The sequence below is a fragment of the Eptesicus fuscus genome, chromosome 18 (assembly GCF_027574615.1).
Source record: "Eptesicus fuscus isolate TK198812 chromosome 18, DD_ASM_mEF_20220401, whole genome shotgun sequence".
Lineage (NCBI taxonomy): Eukaryota > Metazoa > Chordata > Mammalia > Chiroptera > Vespertilionidae > Eptesicus > Eptesicus fuscus.
The window spans coordinates 25,666,246-25,693,332 of record NC_072490.1 but is presented as its reverse complement, the minus strand read 5'-3'; the positions used below and the strand labels follow the sequence as shown (position 1 = coordinate 25,693,332).

General features: G+C 43.1%; 1 protein-coding gene across 5 annotated transcripts in view; it reads right to left on the bottom strand.

The window, feature by feature from the left end:
• NEK11 (NIMA related kinase 11) overlaps positions 1-27,087 on the bottom strand; it is a 193,325-nt gene that overhangs the window by 83,062 nt on the left and 83,176 nt on the right. For 3 of the 5 annotated variants that reach the window (XR_008558849.1, XM_054729552.1, XM_028129297.2), the window contains exons 7-12: positions 19,581-19,730; positions 19,410-19,488; positions 16,687-16,772; positions 13,801-13,920; positions 12,127-12,220; positions 6,415-6,529 (exon numbers count right to left, since the gene is read on the bottom strand). Coding sequence is in view for 4 of the 5 variants with exons in the window: in XM_054729552.1 (XP_054585527.1) it covers positions 6,415-6,529; positions 12,127-12,220; positions 13,801-13,920; positions 16,687-16,772; positions 19,410-19,488; positions 19,581-19,730 (644 nt within the window). In the remaining variant the exon portion in view is untranslated. Of the gene's footprint in view, positions 1-2,329; positions 2,532-6,414; positions 6,530-12,126; positions 12,221-13,800; positions 13,921-16,686; positions 16,773-19,409; positions 19,489-19,580; positions 19,731-27,087 lie in introns of those variants that run through there. The other 2 variants (XM_054729554.1, XM_054729553.1) reach the window with 2 other exon arrangements.

Below are 27,087 nucleotides of genomic sequence, written 5' to 3'. Positions count from 1 at the left end.
GGTCAAGGCAAACATTCATAAACATTTTCAAAACCTGCATTTTCTTAACCTGCAGTCACTTTCTAGTCCTCTGGAATATACCACTGAATTTCTCATCCAGGGTGCCATGAATTCACAAAGACTAGTCTTGTGCAAAAATGTGTAATTTCACAAATAAAAGAAGGCTAAATATATAACTGCAGACTATTTGTTCATAAGCAACCGCTTATACAAATTGTCAAATGGTTATACTTTAAATGGGGTTGTGGGAAGGTACAGATAGAGGGAGGCAGGGAGAGGGGCAGTTAATTTAATTCTATGTTATCTGGAGCCAGAAAACAGGCCCCGTAGAGTTAAGCTGGGGAGAGGAGTTGGGTTTGTTCATTGCTACTAGATTAAAAAAAAAAATGAACCTGAGATATAAAAATGGTGAAGTCACTTTCTTCTCTGCAACCCAAAATGCTCTGGTGCCGTGAGAGATTGCAGGTGTCTGAAACTCAGCCACAAATATGTACTTTGCCAGATAACCTTTAACAGCACGAGGAAACTCCCATTAATCATTTTAAGCCAGAGAGAGAAAACCCAAACAAATCAAGGAGTGACCCGGAAAGGAAGATCACAGTCAGCTGTGAGGCTGGGTGTGTGGAGTTACACTGCACGTTCACAAACTGTATCCTTACATGTGGACGCCCATGTGAGAGGACTTTATGACGATCCGGTCCTGCAACCTCATAGGCAAGCCTAACTGGTGAGCTACAAATGCTGGCACCTTCACAAAAATACTTTCTGCAGACAGACACAGAATACAATGATTTTTTTCCCCAGAATAAGTCCAATTCATCCTACTGCTCACACACAGACACACTACTACGGAACATGACAATCATTTGGGATCTTTTGGTAAATTTCCCCTTTTTCTATTTTGAATATTTTTTAGAAGCAAGAGAAAAAGAGAAACTGGAAAATGCTATCAGTTATGAATGATGAAAGCTATTAGATACTAGTGTTCCTGGCTGGAATTTTGTTTTTGTTTTTCCTGGAGATGTGCTTTTAAAAAACGAAAGCGTTTGACAAGTGAATCTCAGAGATGCTGAGACTGATGTGGCCCTCACTGCCACAAAACAAAACATAAAGCCCCTTTAAGAAGATCAGAGAGGACAAATTTAAATATGCCACACATACCTAAATTAAAGTCTGCCCTAAACACCAAAGCAAAATATTTCAATCACTCCTGTTACAAATTAGTACATGGATCAGAGGTGGTTATCTGCTGCGAAGCTGACACTGTCCAATATTGCTGCATTATTTTGGTCTCCAGGGGCTGGGTACAGGTGCCCTGCGTACAGCTGTGAAACTTCCCTGCATGGCAAATAATTTCATCGACTAAAGGAAAACCATCCATGGCACGTCCAAAACGCTGTCTGAAGCATGCCTTATATGAGGTTTTAGTCTATTATAGTTTGTATTCTCTCTTACTTTAAAGCTATGATTGATGCTCATTTAATTTTCTGCTTAATTGATTAATTCCAAACCTGAAACACAATAGTCTGAGCAAGGCCACTTAAGGATGCTCTCTGCCCAGCCAGCAGGACCCTTAGTTTAATAATTATTACTGTATAGTTAGCTAAGGGAGGGACCATGGGATCACACCCAGCTCTCCCAGGTGAGAAATTTATTTTGAGAGGCCCCGGGGTGCCGACAACCGATGTGCTGGGGACTGATTTCCTCTTGTGCCTATTATGCCTGATTAGGACACAAGAGTGAAGTGGCTGGTTGGGCAGGTGTTATCCTGCATCTACTTTAATTTTTCATATTAGATATAGTCTTTTAAATTTCAGTTAGAGGCACCTACCCAGCTTGTCATGCGGAAGGAACACTCTAAATTATTAAATATGCCCCAGGGTGGAGAGTCAGCACATCTTCACGCAATATTAGATTTATTCTAATTATCCTCTGGAGCTCAGAAAATGAGGGAGTAACCGCAGAAGTAAATATGAGAGTCAGGTGAAGACACAAATATAACTCAGTGGAATATGTGATAAATAGGAAATAAAACCACCGTCAATTTATGTTTATAAATCAAGCCTTTAAGTTATCTAACGCTCTGGAAGAGGTGGGGCATCGAGGATACAGAAGTGGCATTTGGTCTTCTGTTCTGGGGGCTAAGAGGCGGATCCGCAGCTTCTCTGTCTGGGCTGGGCTCGGAGTCTGGGCTCCCACTCTCTGTCCTTTTGTGCTCAGGTTGCTTTGATGGGCACTAGTCCTGGGAGACCTGATGGCATTGCTCCCTGTCATGCAGCACATGGTTTTGATATTCACACATATTGTTGTATTTACTGACAATTTTTCATTGGTAAGTAGTATTCCATTGCATGGATAAACTATACATTTGTTTATCCATTTGCCTGTTGATTGACTCTTAACTTGTTTCTAGTTTTTGGTACCATGAATAAAACTGCTAAGAACGTTTGTATCAGATCTTATAGACAGGCTTTCACTTCTCCAAGGAAACGATATACAAGTGGAATTGCAGTCCATAGATGTTTTCTTTTCTAAAGTTAAAACAACAAAAACATATCATTGTCCAACAGAGTTTAAATCACCTTATTTCCACTTGGCCAAGTAAAAGGAAGAGATGATATCCCAAGGCATAGAGCAGCCCACAGTTGGAAAGGGCATGTGGACTTCCTTTGGGCAAGCAAAGAATGACCTTCTTGGGTCAGAGTTTTCTCCTAGCACAAAGGAGGGGCTTTTAAAAAAATAATTACTGATTTTAGAGAGAGGCAGGGAGACAGAGAGAGGGAGAGAGAGAAACCTCAATGAGAAAGTGAGAAAGAGAGAGAGAGTGAGAGAGAGAGAAACATCAATGTGAGAGAGAAACATGCCTCCCATATTCACCCCAACTGGGGATTGAACCTGCAACCTAGGTATGTGCTCTGACTGGGAATTGAACCCACCATTCCTTGTTGTACAGGCCAACACCCCAACTGCGCCACTCTGGCCAGGGCAGGGAAGGGGCTTTTTTTTATCAAGGAGTGGGTGAAAGGAAAATTAAGAGGCTACAGCTGATCAGGCTGTCAGGAGGCAGCAAGGCCTATGCAAGTGACGCCTCCTCATTTGCACAATCCAGTTGAGAGCCCTACTCTTGAGTGGGAGTCTCAGATTATTCCAGCTTTTCACAAATAATGCTATTCTGAAACTCAGCTGTGAGCTTCTGAGATAAGGCTAAAGTGCAATGAAGTGCCTGGCAAAAATTAATAATGTACAAGAAATCATCAGCATTACATATGAGAATTTAAATATTAATATTTAAAGGGGAAATTTCTTTTTTTAATGCTTTATTTTATTTTTAATTTTTTTAAATTTTTTCTTTATTGATTAAGGTACTACATATGTGTCCTTATCTCCCCATTGTCCCCCCATCCTCCCCACTCATGCCCTCACCCCCCTGGTGTCTGTGTCCATTGGTTAGGCTTATATGCATGCTTCCAAGTCCTTTGGTTGATCTCTTCCCCTTACCCCCACCCTCCCCTACCTTCCCTCTGAGGTTTGATGGTCTGATCGATGCTTCTCTGTTTCTGGATCTAAAGGGGTAATTTCTTTAATGTTCTATTTGTGCTTTCTCATTTGATTATAATAGTTATCCGTGATTCTGGCTAGATTAAATCAGCTATAGTCAAGTAAATGCCTAGCGGACGTAAATTATGTCTTACCCTGTCTTCTCTCCCTGCAACTAAATCCTTACATCCCAGAGGGAATTTTTCCATTCAACATCAAAGAGTGATTAAACATTTGGCGTAGGAACTTAAAAGTGGCTGTGTAATTTTATTTTACATGTACATGCTAGATAAAAAACAAACAAACAAACAAAAGAAACCTTCCTATGGGTGCTGAAAGTTTGGAGGAAATCTTCTAAAAGCCAAAGAGAATCGGGGGAATAACCACTCATGGTTCATCCCCATGTGCCGGAATCTCATGCCTCCGAGTCCCAGGATTAAGCCATGTGCTCACTCATCCTCCTGTAGTTGCCCACCATTCCTCTCATCAGTGATCAACCTGAAGGTTCCATTTTCATAGTTCCCAGTCTCCCTTTTCAATTTAATATTTAAGAGAGAATAGAATTTAGAGAATACAAATTTACAGAGTGGAATAAATAAAGGAAATGTTTCAAGTATTTTACAAGGAAACTGGCCCAACTAAAAGTACTATGTGTTTTTGGATCTTGCAGCTTTTTATTGTGGACATTCTATACGATGGTCAAAGGACTTAGACCGGACCATTTCCAGTTTGGCTGGTATATCAATACATGGTCTACCATACTGACACCTCCACGACAAAATACAAAAGGAGAGGTAAGAAGGACGCCAGCATGGGTCTTCCGGTAGCAGCCGGAGCCTGTGGCAGGGCTAGCTGAGGAGTCATTTGGCTACTAGAGCTTACAGTAAAGGCCTAGAGGCACACAAAGAGTCTCTGCCTTTTGAAAGTCTAATGCATTCGGCATGTTTGTGCTTCTTGCACATCTACTGCTCTTACCTACCACCTCCAGATTCAGACACTCAGATGGCAATGGAAGGGGCTGCACTAGTAAGAGGAGCTTTAGAGTCCTGGAGCAAATTACTTCCTGTCTTTGGCTTCTCGACTATGGAATGAGTAATAAGCACTTTTCGTCCTCACAGCCAGAGGCTAGGCCCAGACTTCTCGATCCTAGACTACCCACCCACTCAACATCCTTCCAGAGGCTTCTTCTTTACAGAGAACGCTGGCCCTGCCCTCCCCCCGAGCAACAAGCCATCCAAATCAGGTGCTACCCTATGGCCTAACTCTCAGTTTCATGTTCCTGGAAAGAAAGGCCCCTGGAATATTTCTATGCTTCCAAATTCTATTTGTGGAAAATAACAAGTAATATGAAATAAATGACTGAAAGGAGTCTAAGATACAAATCCATCTGATATACATATTTGTTTGTCAATGACATCTGCTACCCGAGGGCTGCCACAGCACCATTTTAAAAGCTGGCAAATGCCAACCTAAAGGGCAACAGATGCTAGTCTCCTTGCAGCTGAAGCCGGCAACACCAGCCCTCACGCCTTGATCAGGGAGACACCAAATGCCAATTTGGGCTGAGATGACCAACCAAGCCAGCTTTCACCACCTTCACCCTCACTTTGAGAAGAGAACTCAGTTACTGCCACAGAGAATGGCCATCCCGGTATGCAGCCCTTCTCATGGGAGAATGCACCTCACAGACTTCCAACTACAAGGAGCGTGACTGGCCAAGGGCCCAGCTGCTGTGCTCTGAAATTCATCCCTGCGTTCTCCCAGTGGCTACTACGCTCCCCACAGGCTCCTGCCAGAGTGCAGGGGTTACAGAAGCCGGCCTCTGCTGGCTGGCTTTGCTTAAGGCTGGCTTCCTGATGCCTTGGCTGCCTTGTCTGGCCAAGCAGACTAGTTCACACCACCAAACTCCTCTCTTGGCACTTAGAATAAAACTCGAACCATGGTCTGGTGGGTCTCAGCCTTTTCCCACTCCTTTCCTATTTCCTTTTATGCAAGCATTTCCCCTAATAAGATTTTCGTACTTTTAGTACAACTCGGCATCTGCTTATCAGAAGTCCACACTAATAGGTCCTTCATTCATTTGTTTATCCACTCATTCATTTATTCAAGAAATATTTATCGAGTGTCTACAATGCCCTGGCACTTTGTCCTAGGCCCTGGGGTGAGTGGCACAAGAGTGAGAAGATCCTCCTGTCATAGCCCTCCCCTTCAGAGCCATAAGCGCGGCACCTTCTTTGGCTCTCACTGTGCTGGGCACTGAGCTAAGAGCACATCCTGTGGCCGGTCTCATTTGTTTTTCCCAACAACCTTATAGGAGGTATTATTCTTGTTTCGTGGGTCAGAAGAGATTAAGTTGCTAGAGGCTTCCCTGATAGCCAGCCATTTTACTCCCAAACTCTGGTTTTTAACCATTAGACTACGATGTATCTCCCCTCTTGGGTGACAGCTCTGAGCACATTTTTCCTGACAGTGATTGCACATCTAAATAGTTGATTTTCCAAAGCCTGACTTCACGTCGTCACTTTAAATTTATGAGGGCCAGAAAAACCATTTACAGAAGAGAGAAACGCTGCTTCAGAGCACTTACAGTCCTGTGCTGGTCTAAAGTCAGGTTAATGCCATATGGTTTAACCCACGAGAAGAGGTCCCTCACCTGGTGCGAGTTTCACTATTACAGAGAAAATAGGAGAGCAGAGACTAACCTTGGCTTCTCTGCTTTCCATCCTGGTCACAGCCCGCCTCTGACAAAACTGATGGAAGGAGCTCACATACACCCAGGGCTTCTCTCTGAGGCCAGCCAAGCCTACTGCAGGCCCAGCTACGTCAACCCATGTGTCAGCTGAAAGCACCCTTCTGAATACTGATGCAAACTCCTACCACGATCTCCAAGGTCAGCTATGGTGTCCTCTACCCTTGGCTCAAGCGCACCGAGGTCCGGGCAAGGGATGGGCTGAGACTCAGGCAGGTTCTCTGGAGTCGGGCCATCAGATTCCTTGTGGAAGATAATTAATAGTTCGTGAGAAACATACAAGTAAATAGCGCTCCACAAATGAAACGATATTCTCATTTAGAAGACTATTTGAAAACAGAAGCCTACCTAATCCTCTCCCTTAAACGTGTTAACATTTTCAAATTTCAAGAGGGCAGCTTGGGCTAGAGAAACTGCCTTGAATAAACTGGGCAAACATTTTAACCTCCCGAGGCCTCAGTTTCAGGACCATGACTGGGGCGAGGCAAGGGGAATGCCCAGGGTGCAGAACTGAAGGAGACACTGACCTTCAGGCTCAATCGGGAAAGATTGGTAGCTGAGAACAAGTACCTCCTTCAAATTTGCACCTGTGGTATCACCCTCACCTCACTCTAGTCCAGCCCTGCTCAGTTTCCTCATCTCAAAATTTGAGGTATTGATTTGGATGCTTGCAAATTCTTGTCTAGCTTTAAACGTTCCGAGTCTATAAATTTCGGTTTCCTAAAAGAAAGAGATCTAAGAGTCCATATGAAAGAATTCATATTTCAAAAAATGTAAATTTCTCAAATATATCAATAGGTGTTTCAATAAGCCACTTTGCTTTATTGTAGTTGCATGTATGTGCGTCTGTGTGTATGTGTTTACAGCCTAGAGTTGATGCTGACGTGACCTGTTTTCCTTGATGTGTGGCCTCCGTGGAGAACTACTCCAAGAGTGTTTTCTTATTAAAAACAGAAAGAAAAGTTCTACCTCATTTTAAATGAATAAATAAAAGCCATGACACACTGTGGGGCAGCGTTTGTGAAAACACAGTCATAAAATATTTTTAAGAAGTCCGTTGCTTGTACTGCATAATAATTGTTGCATGAGGTGAAACTGATCTCAATTTCAAAGCATCAGGGATAGCACACAGAGAATTTTAAGAACAAAGAACAGGGACCGCAGGAAAGGAATTTTATGCGTACTTCAGAAATTATTGGAAAATAAGCATTTGGACTCTCAATTGACTTTGATGTGCGGAGGTTCTCTTTGAGGAGAAGAGGTAGGATTGTTGTAACTGTTTCTCTTAGAAAGAGGACTTGATCTGATCTGTGGCCTGAATTACTATTTCACGTATGGAGACCTGCTCTGCTGTGCACTTTTCACAGAAACCCAATTCTGATACCTCCCCAACCGCACATGCCACAGGAGAAAACAAAGATGGGCTTGTTGTGTGTATGATGGTATCTGTTGCTTTTAAGCTCCCATCCTTTAAAGCACGTGTCCTCAAACTATGGCCATGGGCCACATGTGGGTGTTTTGGTCGTTTTGCTTTTTTAATTCAAAATAAGATATGTGCAGTGTGCATAGGAATTTGTTCATAGTTTTTTTTTAAACTATAGTCCGGCCCTCCAAAAGTCTGAGGGACAGTGAACTGGCCCCCTGTTTAAAAAGTTTGAGGACCCCAGCTTTAAAGAAACAGTGCCCAACTTGCTTCCACATTCTGACTGCCAAAACAAAAGGCCTGGCAGCGAGGGTCTGCAAAACGAAACAAGCCACTGTCCTAAACGCCTCACATTTTTTTATAACATGTTTAGGAGGTGACATAGCCAGCCCATCCCCTCCCGTAACTCAGATTCTAGCTCCTGCAACTGCTTTTGAAATACAGGGTGGTTTGCTTCAAGCTGGCAAGACAGAAGGAAGAAGAAGCGCCAATGAGATTAGGAAGAAATTAAATCATAAATATGAGTATGGGCAAAGACAGGAATGTTTTCCTCTTCCTTCCTTTTCTCCTTTATCACGTTTTTCTTTAGTGTCTTGCACCTGATTAATTCAATTTCTTTTTTATATTTTATTTTATCTTTTTCAGCTCAGTGATGCCTCTCCTTGAGTGTTTAAAACCCTTCAGTCCCTCAGCAAAGTGTTCGGCTTCCCGTTTGCTCCCTCCTTTGTTCTCTGAGTGTCATTAACCCTGCCTCGCTCTTGGGCCTGTGGATATGATTAAACCTGCCCCTTCGCCAAGCCTCCACCCTGCATCCTCCTCGGGGGCGAACAAGAAAGCCTTCCCTCGGGCTACTCCTGCTCTTCTGCTGTTCCCATTAAGGGCCTTTTTTCCCAGAGAAATTGCAAAGTCTATTCGCAGGTGGCTTTTTCAGGTCTTCCCTCATCGGAAGGTGACCTGCTGCTTTCAAGAGCCCCCTGCCTGTCCACTGCGGTCCTGGGCCAGCAGCATCGGAATCACCAGGAAGCGTGCTAGGAACGCAGCCTCCCAGGCCCCACCCCAGACCAAGCCAGCCAGAATCTGCATTTCAACAAGACCGACGGGTGATTTTGAAGTTTGAGAAGCACTGCTCTAAGCCATAAGAATCTGGAGGAGGGCCAGCTGACTGTGGATCTGAGAGGTCAAAGGTTTCCTGAGAGGAGGTGACATTTGAAAGAGAGGAGGTGGGATGCTAGCAATGGGCCAGAGGGAAATGACTCTGTAATTGCACAAAAGAGGACAAGAGACCTGGGGGTGAGGAGTGGGCAGGGCTAAGCAACCCTGTCTGATGAACTGAACCAGCTAGAAGAGGGTCATATTTCTCCCCTCAAAATATATTTTTATTGATTTCAGAGAGGAAGGGAAAGGGAGAGAGAGATAGAAACATCAATGATAAGAGAGAATCATTGATAGAATGCCTCCTGCACACCCCACACTGGGGATCGAGCCTGCAGCCCAGGCGGTGTGCCCTGACTATAATCGAACTGTGACCTCCTGGTTCATAGGTTGACGCTCAACCACTGAGCCACGCTGGCTGGGCCAGGGTACTATTTTCAAGGCCACAGATCTGCCTGCAGCACTTCCTGTACCCATCATATGCAAACTTAGGAAACAGGTTTCTGGAAAGTTCAGGGCCAATGATTGGTGATACTAAATCTTAGAAGAACAAAGAATGAACCAACATTTTTGGCCAAGACAGCATCAGGCACTTCCTCTTCTGCTCCTGCTGCCCCTTGAGATGGAAAGGGCATAGCATTGGGAAGAACTAAGCAGGCAATGTGGAGTGGGGATTTCATAAAATCTTTGTGAAATCCTCTCTAAGTTGGGCCAAGATCTGGACTCTGCTCCCTGTTCTATGGGATAACACAGTGGTCGGCAAACTCATTAGTCAACAGAGCCAAATATCAACAGTACAACGATTGAAATTTCTTTTGAGAGCCAAATTTTTTAAACTTAAACTTCTTCTAACGCCACTTCTTCAAAATAGACTCGCCCAGGACGTGGTATTTTGTGGAAGAGCCACAAGAGCCGCATGTGGCTCGCGAGCCGCAGTTTGCCGACCATGGGGATAACATATAGCTAACAAAGTCGCCTGAGATTCTGCCTGCATTATGGTCTCAGTCTCATTTTAAGTTACTTGACCAATGACCCTGGTTTAGAGGAGGGACAAGTCCTAATGTAGTGTAGTTGTTTAACATAGATAATAATCATATCAGAAGTGAAAAAACACAAAAATGATTATTGTGAAGGATCAATAAAGAAAAACAGGCTAGCTGGTGTTGCTCAGTGGTTGAGCACCAACCTATGAACCAGGAGGTCACGGTTTGATTCTCGTTCAGGGTACATGTTCAGTGTTACATGCTTGATCCTCAGTAGGGGGCGTACAGGAGGCAGCCAATCAATGATTCTCTCTCATCACTGAATTTTCTCTATCTCTCTCCCTCTCCCTACCTCTCTGAAATCAATAAAAATATATATTTTTTTAAAAAGCAAAAAAGTTAAGTAAATTATCTGACACTAAAATGTAAAATCATACTTGAAATTACATTTCTATTTGCCATGTGGTAACTTCAAGAATAAAGTTACTTAATTTTTTAAAAATTGAGATAACATTGGTTAATAACATTATATACTTTTCAGATGTACAAGATTATAATTCAATACCCGTGTACTCTAAAAATATTACCATATCTGTACTTGTAAATTTTTAATCTTAGGAGGTAAAACCCCTTAGAAGCAAGGGTCTCTGAACATGTCAGAAAAAAAAAGGTTCCAGTTTCTATCAGCTGATTGAACATGTAGTTTACACATACTAACAAACACAGAATTCTTATGTCAGACTCCTTGTGAGGATCTGTGGGAATTTGCAGTTCTGGACTTGGGAGGAAAGACAAAAGACAGAGGATAGACAACCACCTTCACAAGTTATGATTTCAGGGCCTAGGAAGGGTCTGGGGAGCTAGAGAAAGGCACTCAAGCACTCAGATGGACATCAAGTTGTGTCATCAACACCTACTGCTGACCCCATGCCCTTCCAGCCAGCAATTTCTCCCACGTCTCTGGGGCCTGCAGCAGATCCCACAGCTGGCTTCACGTAATGAAGTGGGAGATGAGTAGAAAAATGGGGGGTGAGATAGAACACATATCACCAACATCCTGACACTCGCTGCAAAAGGAAGTTCTTTCTTCCTTCCCACAGAGGGAGACTCCAAGGTTAGAAAAGGCTGGGCCCCCGCTTTGGTCCAACTTTGGTTTTCAGAACTCTAAAGCAATCATGACCGCTGACTAATTGAGAAAGGTGAATGATCTCTCAGAATGAGGCAGAAAACCCGTGTTCCTAAGCCACGCCTGGCTGAGAGTGAGCTCTGCCGGGAACTCCTGCACACCCCAGGATCTGGAGGCCTCCGATTACTGCGTTACAGCAGGACGAGCATCCTCACACCCCAGGGATCATCCCCACAGCCTGAGGGGGCTTAGTTCTTCCTGCAGGAGGAAGAAATCTCCCTCAGATGGAGGGATCGCCAATGAGTGAACAAACAGAATTTGAGACAATAAAAATGACTCCTTCCCAAGATGCTTCTATCAAAAGAGCTAGGGGTTGGTGTCAATGTCCACTGTGCAAATATGACCCTAAAGAAAGACTGCCTGAAGTATCAGAGCTGATACCAAGGCCTACTTTTAAACATTAAAGAAAATAGTGTTTGCTATCCAGGGTCTTGGGATACAGAGAATATGAATTTTGGGTTCATTTTATGTGAATCTGAAACTCTATTTATTATTGGCTATGTATGTAATTCTTCAAAGTTTGAATGGGATTATTAACACAAGGCAGGTTATATATGGGAGACAAAATAAAATGGGAAGGCATAAAAACTAAGTATCTCTCTCACATCGATGTCTCTGTCTCTCCCCCTCCCTTCCACTCTCTCCAAAAATAATGGAAAAATATCCTCAGGTGAAGATCAACAACAACACAAACAACTAAGTAAAAAAAGAGAACAATGGACTAAGGAGATAAAGCAACAATAGCATGGCTGAAATTCAAAATTAGATGTGGACACATTTGTTCTGCAAAGTCATAATTTTAACTCATCAATTGTCCAGTCAGCCCTGATTATCTTGTACACAGTAGGCACTCGATATTTGTTGGATGAATCAATTGCTCCATCTCTAAGAGCAGCTGCTTTGAATCAGTGTAGTCATTAACTGTTGGCCTACATTCTAAAATGAACCCCAGTTCATCCTCCCTGGAATTGGGCAAAGTTGATATGGATCCTTTTTTTTTCTGACCTGTCCCTCTTTCTACCCAACTGGCCACATGAATCTGAAAAATCTGAAGCAAGAAAAGGTTTTACGTAACATGTAAAATAAGAGTACTTACATGGAGTACATCAACAGTTAGCTGCTGAAAGTTCCGAGATCTCAATTCCTGCATTCGTTTGTTATTTTCTTCGTATTTTTCTTCCACGAGCTTTCTGCAAATGTAAAGCAAATGTAGAAAAATAGCTGCAATTTGCCAAAACCACATCTCTATTATAGGTAAGCGTGATCCCTATTTCAACAGGCAAGGTGGGGTGTTGGAAAGCCAGGCCAATGGGTCTTCCTCTCGTGCAGATGTGTGTGCAGTGCAGCACCCACTTGATTCCCTTTAAAGCACACACAGGGATGCTCTAGGACTCCTAAAACACAGCAGACAGTACTGAGCCCTGGGTGTTCTTGACTGTAATGAAATGGGGGAAGGGGTGGCCTTGATACCCAGGACAGTGCCTAGCACATACTAATAACGCGATAACTGCTTTCAGGATGAAATAAACACATAAACAAGGACATAGAGCAACATTTCAAAGAATTTATAGAAAAAGAATATGGACTCACTGTGGAGGGGAAGTTTTCTCACACACATTTTCTCTGTTTTATCTACTACAGGAAAGTTGAATTTAATAGATCTGTTACTAAACTGAAAGACTGATTTGAGTTCTTGGGATTACTTGTGTGCTAATTTGTACTTATATTTTTTGAAAACTCACTGAACATCCATGTGATCAAATTTTCTTGTCTATAAATGGATACATTATAACCCTCTGACAACAGAGCCAATTTTTTTTAGCTAAAACACATAACCGCTCTCAAATCCTAGAAATAACTATCAAAAACAATTCCGATGTGAGTCTTTCTTAAAATCAAGACCAACTTCACTTTCCCTGACCGGTTTGGCTCAGTGGATAGAGCATCAGCCTGAGAACTCAAGGGTCTCAGGTTCGATTCTGGTCAAGGGCATGTACCTTGGTTGTGGGCACATCCCCAGTAGGGGGTGTGCAGGAGGCAGCTGATTGATGTTTCTCTCTCATCAATGTTTCTAACTCTATCCCTCTCCCTTCCTCTCTGTAAAAAATCAATAAAATGTATTTCTTTTTTAAAAAGACCAACTTTACTTAAAAGCCATTGCCTTTAAATAAGGAAAATATTAAATGTCATGTAGAAGATGTATGCCTTCCTTTTGTGTATGAAAACAGTTTTAATGTAAATACTCTAATTACCAGTGATAGTTCCCACCAGCAGCACTGCCCGGAGCACAGACATTCTCATGGGCTTCACTTGACCGAACAGAGCTGTTTCCAAACCACTTCCTAAGGCCAACAATTTCCTGCCACCTTCTTCTCCCTGAGGGTGGGTCAGGTCTCCTAGCAGAGGGGATGCCTCGAGCATCTGGGGAATGAGGACCAGGTCCTGAAGTCGCCTTGTCACCGTCTCACTGGGCTATGTCCAGAAGGTGTCAGCAACAATGAGGCTTCATTTGGAGGCTGCCAATATTTGCATCCCTGGTAACCGCCCTGATATCCAACCTTTCTTTTCACACAAGCCTAATATTAATAATGCCTGGCATCCAACCACCACCCGTGGCTCAATGACTATCTTTTGAGGGAATGAGGGAATAAATAAATAGATTACATGTATAATGAGTGCATGCATTTTGTTTTCTTGTTTTGTCTTTGCTTTTCTTCAGAGCCCTGGGAAGTGGCCAAAGGCTGGGATGCCCTAAGGACAGGCCGCTTACTTCAGCTTGCTGGCTTTCTCATCAGCTGCCTGGAGCTTCCTCAGCCGCATCCTTTCTCTCGGGGTCATTTTCTGCACCTCTGAGAGCGCCCGCAGCGTCTGCAGGTGAATCTGCTTTTGCCTAGAGAACATACAGATTCCCCACACAGAACACATCACACACACGCTCAGAAAAATTAAACAAATATTTTACAGAGGATCATTACACTACTGAAAAGGGGAAAACATCTCAAGATATGCCAGGCAAAAACTAATAAAGTCTGGGTAGGTAATGAGCCAACGAGGACTGTGGTTAATTGGCAATATTTTTCAAATTAGATTTTTGTTTAAAAGCAAATTATGTACTTTCCACATTTCTGCTCATTTCATTGCTTATGATTGGTTTTCATAATGTAAGAAAAATTAGGATCTTGGTCATTAAGAAGTAAATAGACAGGCAGACTAATTCGACCATGTGGATAGAACAGTCTTTGGAAATAAGCAGGGTTTGAATCTCATGTGCACACTCATTCATTAGCTCTGTAGCCTTGGGCAAGTTACTGAACTTCTCTGAACCTCAGTTTTCTTATCCATAAAGAATGGGTTATAAAGCAAAAGAGAGACAGGCTCATAGATAGAGAGCAGGCAGACAGCTGGGGGTGAGGGGTGTTAAGGGGGTGTAGGGATTGAGCAAAAAGGAAAAAAAAAGAGATCTCATGGACATGGACAACAGTGTGGTAGTTATGTGATTATGGGGAGTGGAAGGGGATGGGTGGAGATGGAAGACAGCATAGAGGGGATAAATGGTAATGGAAAAAATAAATTTAATTTAAAAAATAAAAATGAAAACACACTGAAAAAAAAGAATGGTTTATAGTGAGTATTATATGAGATAATGTATGCACAAAGTCTGGCACATAAAAAGTATCCAAAATGATGGTATTCTAATAGCTAAATTTTATTGAAGATGTCTTATATTCTAGGCTTAATACAGTAGGTATTTTCCTGGCAGTATTGCATAGTGATTAATCATATGGGTTAGTAAGATTCTCTCTGAGTTCAGATCCTATATGCCTTCTGGGAAGTTACTTAGCATCTTTATGATCATTAAAAAAAATAATAGTACCTGCTTCATATGGTTGTTGGGAGTTTAAATGAGTACAGTCATGTAAAGTACTCATAAAAGAGCCAAGCATATGGTCATTACCCCCAAAATGTTAGCCAATTTTATTAAGAGCATTATCTTTAAAGAAATGTGCTTATACTAATCACATATTGAAATGTCTATAACCACATTCTCAGTGACATTTGTTTCTGTACCTACTTGCAGAACAAAGTAGGAAAGTGATGAGAAAATTGTAATGACCATTGTAGGCAGGTCTCATCCCTCCAGAATACCGTCCAGACCAGAGCCTCCAGGGGACGTGCAAGTTTCAGGAATATATGTCCCTTATTTTGTAATACCAAACAGCTCTCCTTAAAGCATAGTCATAGATCTTGAAAATAACAGTGATGATTTTAAGTCAATATTTCATAATGTGAAGTACCATCCAAACAACTGAATTCTAGAACACTTTAATTGTAAGCAGTATTTCATAATTGCAGTGCAAAACGATAACTGGAATTAGTCCAATATTTAAAAAATAAGTTCTTGCTCAGCTGGTGTTGCTCAGTGGTTGAGTGTCGACCCATGAACCAGAAGGTCATGGTTCTATTCCCAGACAGAGCACATGCCTGGGTTACAGGCTTGATCCCCAGTTAGGGGGTGGGGGCCTGATTCTCTCTCATCACTGATGTTTCTATTTCTCTCTCTGAAATCAATAAAAACATTTAAAAATAAAAAAATAAGTTATCTACTACTGTCACATCTCCAATTAATAAAACAAAATAAAATTAGAATATCCAGGCTTCCTTGAAAGAATAGGTAGTGCCCAAAAAAACAAATGTTACAGGAGTGTGGCTAAAAAAAAAAAAATGCACCTCCCTGAGGTGCAGTCTATTTTACCTGGAGATTATGCATTAAACAAAGACTGAATATCGTTGATGGACCAGTGTCCTCAGCTTGAATGTCAGGATGGAAAACAAACAATGCAGTTGACAAACCATGGGACTGGGCAGTAGAGAAGCATATTTGTGCTATTTGGCCTTGAAGATCAGGCTAATGAGGGCTACTGTTCTCCCCCCATTGCCCTGCAGAGCTCTGGGCAGGGACTGCCATTCTCCTTGGGCCCTTACAAGATTAAATAGAGAGCTTCTTCAATAAAAGTATAAATTTGGTCTTTATAATGGGTGCCCCTGGAGTTGTGTGGTACACAGCCTGCACAGCTGTGCATGGCTGTTCTGAAGTAACCTAGTACTCTGGGCTCTTGCAAGTTACAGCACAGACTTTTTGATGAGGTAGGAGGCAGCAGTTAGGCCAGGAAATAGTTATGGTTCCTTTGAAACACACATTCTCTAGTTCTTAGATATATCTCAAGAAAGTGAATTTTGGCTCATTTTCAGTTGTCCCAGGACTTCACTATGTTGTCTTTTCAATAGATACTCTGACAGATCCTATTAAACGAACAACATGTAAAACCCATTTATGCTTAATATGGAAGATGCATTAGCATATAGATCACTAAATGTTTGAGATTTTAATTTCTCTATATACTTACAAGGCAACTGCAGAGCTACCCAGCAGATCTGTGAGCTTGCAGTGGTTTAAACTTTTATGATTTCAATTTGCTTCCACCTGAGGCAAAGGGCTTTGGAACGCCAAGTTACTGACGCTCCTGAATTTCATGGCAAGACTTAAGTGAATTTGAGGATACTCCATGCAGACAGCTTAGCACTAATAGGTATTTAAAGACAAATGCATTTAATATTTATGCTCAATGGGCGTTCTAAGAACAAGGTAATTACTTACATGGCATTAATGATATGAGCAGTTTCCTTCTGACAATTCAAATTCTTGTCTTCTGGGCTCATTTCCGAATATCTACAAATCAGGTGCTGAAAAAAAAAGAACAACCTTGACACACTTTAAAGGCCCCTCTTCAGGGACGGAAGCACATACAACTACATCCTTTCTAATTTGCACTATTACTGACCATATCTGGGAGCCTGAAAACAAAACCCACAGGTCGCTATTTTTCCTTCTATAAAGGGTCACAAAACATCACATGGTAGCTTATGCACCCAGATCCTGAGTGGCCAGGCGCCTGCCTCCCTCTCCAAGTCCATCTTGCACTGCTGTTCTCTCACTCCCTGCTACCCAGGCAAGGGCAGGCTTCCTTCCGCTCAAAGAACACAAGCCCTCTCCACCTCTGGCTCTGAGGTGGCAATGTTCACACGCCCAGGCCCACGACGAGGGTGAGATGAGTAAGGCACTCACCTCAGGAGCAAAATTTAAGAGGCACCAAAAAGCTCAGTAACCAAGATAAAGGGTATTTTAATGCAAGACTATCAGAAAATCAAAACTGATGCCCCAAAGCCATGGAGAACACAATATCAAAAGTTTAAATAAAGACATGACCCAACCACCTCATTTGCCTTATCCTAATCCTAGCCCAGTTGGATATTATCTCTGAACTTTAGATATAATGTTACCATTTAGCATTAATTTGAACTTTAGATATAATGTTACCATTTAGCATTAATGTTATTTAGCATTAATTTGGATTTGTGAAAGATTGTATTAAAATATTATTTATCTTGATTACTGAGTTTTTGGTGTCCTCTTTAATCATGCCCCAGGACAAATACCTCGCTTGCCTTACCTTAGTCCCAGAAGATCCCCTTGGATCCCTTTTGACTATTTTTTAATCTTTATTGTTGAAAGTATTACAGATGTTCCCTTTTACCCCCCATCAGTAAACCCACACCCACCACTTCCCCAGGCTTTCCTCGCACTATTGTTTGTCCATGGGCTGTGCATATATGCATATAAGTTTTTTGGTTAATCTCTCCCCCACCCGCTTCTCTCTGAAATACATCAGTCCATTGCATGTTTCAATATCTCTGGATCTGTTTTGTTCATCAGTTTACTTTGCTCATTAGATTTCACATTTAAGTGAGATCATGTGATACTTGTTTTTCTCTGACTGGCTTATTTTCGCTTAGCATAATACTCTCTAGGTCCCTCCATGCTGTCTCAAAGGGTAGTATTCCATTGTGTAGATGTACCACAGTTTTTTAATCCATTCATCTACTGATGGGCACTTGGGCTGTTTCCACATCTTAGCTATTGTAAATTGTGCTGCTATGAACATAGGGGTGCATGCATTCTTTCTGATTGGTGTCTCAGGCTGCTTAGGATGTATTCCTAGAAGTGGGATCACTGGGTCAAATGGCAGATCCATTTTTAAATTTTGGAGGAAACTCCATATTTGCCTCACCTTAGTCCCAGAAGATCCCCTTGAATTCCTTTTGGCTTTTTGTAAGCTCACAGCCACTTAGTGTGCTTTTGACCCAACAGCCAGCACCTGTGCCGACTGCCCTCGGGCTAGAGGAGCCAGCTGTGCCTATGCAGAGGGAGAACTGGAAGTACCAAGCAACTGCACCATCCCCTCTGCTGGCCTGCTTACCCCGCTTCCTGGGGTTTCCCCTAGCAGCACATTCTTCCAGAAGAACCCTCTCCTCTCTGTCCCTCTCAGAACATGACTTAATTCCAGGCTTTACACAGGCGACTGTGAGTCCAACACTCTCGGGCTCTTTACATGGCTGGCGCTTCTCACCATGTCACTTGAGTCAACAGGTCACCTACTCCTTCTCTCACCACAACCCCCTCCCCCTCCCTTATTTTACAGCCTCCTGTTTGCTTTCTTCCTCCTGCTTGTGAGCATTTATAATTACCTTACATTTGCTTACTTTTCCTTGGTTATTGGGTTCTCTTACTGGCAGTCAAGCTTCCAAAGGACAGAAGCCATGCCTGTTCCTTTCTTTCTGCACCCCCAGTGTCAGCACAGTGTCCCACTCAACTAAGGAATGCACATCCAGTCAGCATCCTCTCTGCTGTGGATTTAGAACTGGGCATCGATGAAAAGGTGTGCATATTCTTAAATGCAAATGAGTGCTTTGGAGTTTTATTAAATATTTTCATAAAATTAAAGGAAATTTGCCCAAGGAATTTATATTGTACAAGGCTAAGAAGTTTAAAAAACAAAACCAAAAACCCTCCTGAGAGGGTACCATCTGCTTTTTTCTAATCACCGGAGGAAAATCCTCTACATCCAATTTCCTAATTTACAGAAAAGCAAAATAAACTCACCTAATCAATAAAAATTATTATTGCGGTATATGATAAAGAGGTGGGATAATAACGGCTCAGTGAAAATCCCAGGTTTTGTGATTAGTAGCACCCTGTTCTTGGCCTAGCAGGGATATATTTACAAAGTGTTGAAGTCAGTAAGATCTGGAAACCAAGAGCCCTAAGGATGGATGTTGAGTTTAGGCAGAAAATCGAGATTCTAATATCTAGGGCACCAGATTGTCCTGACTGATAATTTCTCTCCGCTTTAAAAAACATCTTGTGCCACTCTTATAACTGCCTCTTAATGCCTCTTATTCCCACAGCATAGCTTCAAGCCCTAGAATGTATATCAATGCTAATTAATATGTGCTTCCCAGTATCCCTTTCATTTTAAGTACCTGTAGCTGCTCATCAATATAAGGGATTTTTAAAATTTCTATAGCAGATGGTCTCAGTGAAGGGTTCTTGTTCAACATGCTGTAATGTTCAAAAAGAAAATTATTTTTCAGATGAACTACAATATAGGTACAATTTAAAATTGTTTCAGTGGCAACACATTATTTCCATACCGTTCCATGATGGCATTCAGTTCTCTTGGGTATCTCGTAGGGAGAGAAGGAGTGTCGCCTTCAACAATTTTTAAAACAATGGACAAGAAATTGGAGCCCGTGAATGCATGATTCATGCAGCACATCTCATATAAGATGCATGCCAGAGACCTGAAGACAAAGTCAAAGAACTGAAATAAGGAGCAAATGTCCTCTTTTAAATTTGATTATCACACAAAACCTCAGAGGTGTTAGGGGATTGGTTGTGAGGAACTAACATATGCTTCAGTCATTTGTTTAAAAACCTCAGTTCTATAATGTTCGGTTCCACTTACAGTAAGTACATGCTGACTAAAAAAAAAAGAGGAAAAGGTGAAAGAAGAGAGCACAAAATTAAGTCTGAATGACCACTTTTTGTCAAAGGAAAGCAAACAAACCAATAGGAATATGTCTGCACATAGTAGGGACCCAATAAAAATTTAATCAATGTAGTACAAAGTTTCTGAATTAACTTCTATGAAGGAAAAATAAAATGCAGTTAAATATCATCTTCCTAAGACAGTTTTGTGAATGTTACACATGCAAAGTAAAGTTTTAATTTATCAGCCTAACTTTCCCCCTAATGTGTATCCAAGCATTTTGAAAAGGAAATGCATTCTTTATTAGTTTTTTAAATATAACTCATTTACAAGTAAGGTGAAAGAGCAGCTATTTGCAGCTCACATAAAAATGTGTAATTCTCCCTTCAGGGGTATGAGACAGAATATTAAAATTCTAGATCAGTCCAACACTGATTTGTACTAACCATGCAAATTAGTAACTTCTAAACCAAAAGAATAATCTTTCAAATAACTATATGTAATTAAGAAAACTAAGGGGGAAATTCCTGCCTGAACTTAGTATTAAGAAAGAACTGTACTTCTCTTGAATAATGGATTACTCTAAATCTTATGGGTATTTTGAATTATGTAACTGGCCAAGTCTCCCTTTTCATGTTACTTGCTTGAAAGATCAGAATAAATTTACAATCGACTTTATGTAAGTTGTGTTTTATGTAACTTTTAACATTGTCCTGTATCTCATAAAAGGCAGTTTATGTATAAATAAATACATACACGAATACCATATTTTAACCATTTTGTGAGTGTTCAGGAAAATTTGCATTTGTAAGAGGATATACACTGAGAATGTTTCTATTCCAGCAAATAATAATACATTTCATTTACTATTATTTGGAAACGAAAATTTCCAACTGATTAGTACTTTGCATATTACAAAGCACTTTCATATTTATCTCAACAGAGCCACATAATTTCACAATGATTTCTCATTTAATACATGAGGACACTGGCTCAGGAAAGTCAAATCACTTGGTCAATTTCATAAGGCATTTTTCTTTCCAAATGCTGGGCTATTTCCATTACAGAATGTTAGAATACAGGAGAATGTTAGGAGAGATCACATGATATTGACTAGAACACCAAGATCAATGTAAACATTATAAAATATTAACATATTTGAAGCTTAATAAATTTTGCATCCATCTGTAACACTGTTCAATGATATCTGGTGTAGTAGCACATATTTAGATTTTGATACCAAAAAAATTTTTCCTTCAATAAAGGTAAAATAAAGGCACTTTTAGACAAACAAAAACTGAGAGAATCCATTGCCAGCAGGACAGCCTAAGAATTACCCTAAAAGGGGTGCTTTCAAAGAAAGAAACATGGTCTCAGAGAAGCACAGGATACAAGAAGGAATAAAGAGCCTAGGAAAAGAAATTCTGTGAATATGTATAGATCAACATTAATCCTATAAAACAATATTAACAATATACTACAGGGGTTAAAAATTATGTAGAATAGCCCTGGCCAGTGTGGCTCAATTGGTTGAGTGTCATCCCGTACACCAAAGGGTGTTGGGTTCGATTCCCGGTCAGAGCACGTACACAGGTTGCAGTTTGATCTCAGGTTGGAGTGTGAGCTGGAGGCAACCAATCAATGTTTCTCTGTCACATTGATCTCTCTCCTCAAATAAAAATAATTATGTAGAATAAAATTTAATGGAAAAAGACTATACCAGTGAAAACATAAGGGTTAAAAAACATAAAGGGAGTTAAAGCATTTTAATGTCCTAGTATTACTGGGAAAGTGGTAAATTTAATAACCTCAACTAGACTGTGATAAGGCAAGGATACATGTTATAATTGGTAGGGGATATCACCAAAAGAATAGTAAAATAATGTATAATTGGCAAGTATATAACTAACAAGTTACTACAGGGGAAAAATATAATTTTAAACCAAAAGAAAGCAAAAAAGGAGAGAAAAAAAACATAAAACAAGTGGTATGTATATAGAGAGCAAATAATAAAATGACAAATAAAAATACAGAGTAATTATATTAAACATAAATGGAAAATACTTCAATTAAAAAGACTAGCAAACTGGGTAAAAAAATTACATACACTCACAAAACAAACCTTAAATATAAGAACACAGAGCTGTTCATAGAAAGAGATGCACCATGCAAATACTTATTAAAATATTGCAGTATAGCTATACTAGTATCAGACAAAGTAAACTTAAAGGCAAGAACCACTACTAAAATTAAGATGGTGGATTAATAACATATAACCATTCTAAAACTCAATAAGAGAGAGAGAGAGAGTGAGAGAGTGAGTGTGTGTGTGTGTGTGTCAGAGAGAGAGAGAGTGAGAGAGAGAGAGAGAGAGAGGAGCAAAACTTGACAGAATTAAGAGAATATATGAACAAATTGACAATCATAGTAAAAGACTTTGACATGCTTCTTTCAATAGCTGATAGAACAAGCAGACCAAAAAAAAAATCAATAAGGGTAGAGGAAATCCAAATACAATGACCAAAATTGACAAATTAATATAAATGAATCCTAACAATGACAGAATCCAGATTCTTTTTAAGGGGACACAGCATTTTCCAAAACTGAGCATAGTCAGGGTCATAAAGCAAGCCTCGACAGATTTAAGAATGGCTTTACTTGAAAATTCTTCCAAACATTTAAAAATAAAGAATATCAGTCTTAATCAATCTCTTCATTCATAAAGTCAGCATAATTTTGATATTAAATATAATAAGGATATTACAGGAAAGGAAAATTATAGGCCAATTTTTTATGAACATAGATTTTAAAAAATCCAAATACACATACACACATATTATAAAGAGAATATGGTGATATATTGAAAAGATTATATATCATAACCAAGTGGATTTTATTTCAGGAATACAGGGTTGACTTATATTTGAAAGTCAATCAATGGAAAGTACCTCGTTATAGAAGAGAAAAATTCTATCATCTTGATTAAAGCAGAAAAAAGCATTTGATAAAATTCAAAACCCATTTGTGTTTTTTAAAAAAGAAGAAAACTCTTAGCACACTAGAAATGGAAGAAAACTTCCTTAATTGGGTTTTTAAAGCTATAAGAACATATAGTAAATATTATGCTTATTGGTGAAATATTGATAGTTTATATTTTTATTTTAAAATCAACAACAAGATAAAGATGCTTACTATCATCACTTCTATTGAATATTGTAATGAAGGTGCTACACAGAACATTGAGGCCAGAAAAAGTTCAATATATATATATATATATATATATATATATATATATATACACACACACACACACACACACACACACATATATACACACACACACACACATACATATATATATATATATATATATATATATATATATATACACACACACATATATATTTTAAAGCCTAAGCAACTCTTTCGACCAGCTGCGCCCTGACTACCAGGGGGCAGATGTTCAATGCAGGAGCTGTCCCCTGGTGGTCAGTGCACTCTCACAGCCAACCTCCACGGCTGGCCAACCTCCTGCAGTCCCTCCCCGCAGCCGGCCAGCCCCAATTGGCCCCAATTGGGACTGGACGAGATGGGCCCTGATAGGTCCTGATTGCCAGCCAGGCCAAGGGACCCTACTCATGCATGAATTCATGCACCAGGCCTCTAGTATATATATATATATATGAAAAATAGAAAAGACATTAAACTGTCATTAAGCATTTCAATATGACTGTACCTAAAAGGTCATTTCAATAAGCCTGCAGCAAACACATTTAAAAAACAAAATTAAAAATATTATTTGCATTAACATCACACAATGTCAAATACCTACTTATAAATCCAATGAAAGATATGCAAGACCCTACACCGTAATCCATGATACATTGCTAAGAGAAATAAAAAAAGACCTAAAAAAATTGAGGGAGGTAGAGGGATATATCTATATGCATAGGTTGGAAGATTCAATGTTATGAAGTCAATTTTTTCCAGAATGATCTACAGACCTAATGCAAGATCAATCAAAATACTAGCAGACTTGAGGGAGAAACCAAGATGGCGGCATAGGTGAAACACCTAACCTGCAGCCGGGCACAACAATTTCAAAGGCACAACTAGAGGTCAGAACGGACATCGTCCAGAACCACAGGAGAGCTGGCGGACTGAAATGCCCACAGCTGGGGGGAAGGAGAAGGCCACGGGGACAATCGGGGGAGCCGTAAAAGCCTGAGGTATGGAGAAACTGGCGGAGACACGAGCACGCGCGCCTGCGGGGAGGATGGAGCCGGAGAGGAAGGGGCGGCTGACGGCCTGGCCGGCGTTCACTGGCAGGAAGGAGATAAAGGCTCCGGAGTGCGCTAAGCGCCGGCTCCGACTGCACTGAGCGCCAGTTCCGGGCGAAACCCTGGGAAGCCAGGCGCAGGCTGGGGGAATGAATCTGGGCTGTGGGGCGCAGGCACAGAGGAGCAGGGGAAGGCAGAGCTCCAGAGGCGCGCACGGGAAGGGGCGCAAAGGACGGACTGTTGCCTGCGCCACTGAACTGCCCTAGCGGGAAGGAGACATAAGCTCAGGACCGTGCTGAACCCCAGTTCCGACTGCACTGAACCCCAGTTCCGGGCGAAACCCTGGGAAGCCAGGCGCAGGCTGGGGGAATGAATCTGGGCTGTGGGGCGCAGGCACAGAGGAGCGGGGGAAGGCAGAGCTCCAGAGGCGCGCACGGGAAGGGGCGCAAAGGACGGACTGTTGCCTGCGCCACTGAACTGCCCTAGCAGGAAGGAGACATAAGCTCAGGACCGTGCTGAACCCCAGTTCCGACTGCACTGAACCCCAGTTCCGGGCGAAACCCTGGGAAGCCAGGCGCACGCTGGGGGAATGAATTTGGGCTGTGGTGGCGGAGGCACAGAGAAGCGGCGGCTCCAGACGCGCGCACTGGAAGGTGCGCAGAGGACGGACTTTTGCCTGCGCCACTGGGTGGCCCTGCTGGGAAGGAGACAGGGACACCAGACTGCGCTGAGACCCAGTTCCAACTGCACTGAAACCCAGTTCCAGGCGAGAATCTGGGAGTCCAGATTCATTAGGGGAGGGACTGGACTGTTTGGCAGTGGGCGAAACTCCAGGGCGCGTTTCTCTCAGAGGTGTTTGCAAGGAATACAGAGGGACACAGACACAGGAGCCTCATAGGGCGGGGCTGACAGGAAGCCAAGGTTGTAGGCTCCACCCTGTAGCTCCGCCCCAGCCAAGCTGAGCAGAAGCTTTTTCCTGCTGAGTGCCTCAGGTAGTGGCTGACCCACACTGCATTGGAGACCCAGAAACGAGGGCATCTAGTGGTTGGTGGGAGATGACACCAGATTTCAATCACTTGCATAAGGGAGGCATTCTAGAGGCAGACTCAGTGAGCGCCAAGGCATTGCTGCATCAAGACCCGGCCCACAAACATGTCTCCTGCACAGCAACTCTTCCTATATGGACAAAGAGGGTCCTCACGGCCAATTGGCCTGGAGGACAATTCCTCCCAGTGACACCAACAACAATCAAGACTTAACTGTACAAAGGAGGACCAAGATGGAGACATAGGGCAGCAGCCTGATCGTTGCCTACCACAACAATATTGAGACTACGACGGGAGAGCAGAGCAGACACCAGCCAGAAAGACCGGGGGGCTGGCTGAGCAGATGCTCTACAACTAGAATAAAAGAGAGGGGTACGCAGGATGATGCTGATGCCGGTGACCCAAAGTCCACACTTTAAGAACTATGGCTCAGGCGACACAATGGTGGCCAGGAACGTGCTCGGCGCAGTTCCCCCGGCGGTCTCCGGCTGAGGGGACGGCTCCACTCGCTGCTGAGCACGGACAGACGAGCCCCTGGGAGACATGGGGTGAGAGACTCCGTGCTTGCTGACCTCCGAGTCCTTCAAGAATCTCAATGCCCCGAAGTGGCCAGGTGCGCACGCTCAGCGACTGGCCACCGTTGCAGACGAAAGGGCCGACGCAGCGACACCGGACCAGCCCACCGCCGGGCACCGGGCACACCGGAGCCTTGCCGAGCCCGCCGCCCAACGAGTTCTGCGGCAGCCGCCCTGGAGCTCTGAGAAAATGACCGAAGGAATTGCTGAGAGGGAATTGACCAACAGGAATTGGGATCAAGAAGACGAAACCCCGCTGAGACCCGAGTCCAGGCGAGCCTGCGAGCCTCTGGGCTCAGATGTGGTCACACGCCTCTGGGTCTAGGTGAGGCCTCACGCCCCTGGGTTTGGGTGAGGCCACGCGCCCCTGGGTCCAGGTGAAGCTGGATTCCGGGTTCGGGTGAGGCCATGTGCCCCTGGGTCCGGGCGAATCTGAACCCTGGGTCCGGGTGAGGCCGTGGGCCCCTGGATCCGGGTAAGGCTGGGTCCCGAGTACGGGTGAGGCCGTGAGCCCCTGGATCCAGGTGAGACCACGCGACCAGGGGTCTGAGAGAGGTAACGCGCCCCTGGGTCCGGGTGGCTTCGTGCACCTAGGTCCAGGTGAGGCCACGTGCCCCTGGGTCTGAGAGAAGCCACGCACCCCTAGGTCCGGGCGAGACCATGTGTCCCTGGATCCGGGTGGGGCCTCGTGCACCTAGGCCCGGGTGGGGCCGCGTGCCCCTGGGTCTGAGGGAGGCCAGGCGTCCCTGGGTCCGGGTGAGACCGTGTGTCCCTGGATCCAGGTGAGGCCTCGTGCGCCTAGGCCCGGGTGAGGCCACGTGCCCCTGGGTCTGGGGGAGGCCAGGCGTCCCTGGGTCCGGGTGAGACCGTGTGTCCCTGGATCCGGGTGAGGCCTCGTGCGCCTAGGCCCGGGTGAGGCCACGTGCCCCTGGGTCTGGGGGAGGCCAGGCGTCCCTGGGTCCGGGTGAGACCGTGTGTCCCTGGATCCGGGTGAGACCTCATGCACCTAGCCATGGGTGAGGTCACGTGCCCCGGGGTCTGAGAGGCCAAGCGTCCCTGGGTCCGGGTGAGACCATGTGTCCCTGGATCCGGGTGAGGCCGCGTGCACCTAGACCCGGGTGAGCCCAAGTGGCCCTGGGTCTGGGAGAGGCCAAGCGTCCCTGGGTCCGGGTGCGACCATGTGTCCCTGGAGCCGGATGAGGCCTCGTGCACCTAGGCCCGGGTGAGGCCACGTGCCCCTGGGTCTGGGAGAGGCCAAGCGTCCCTGG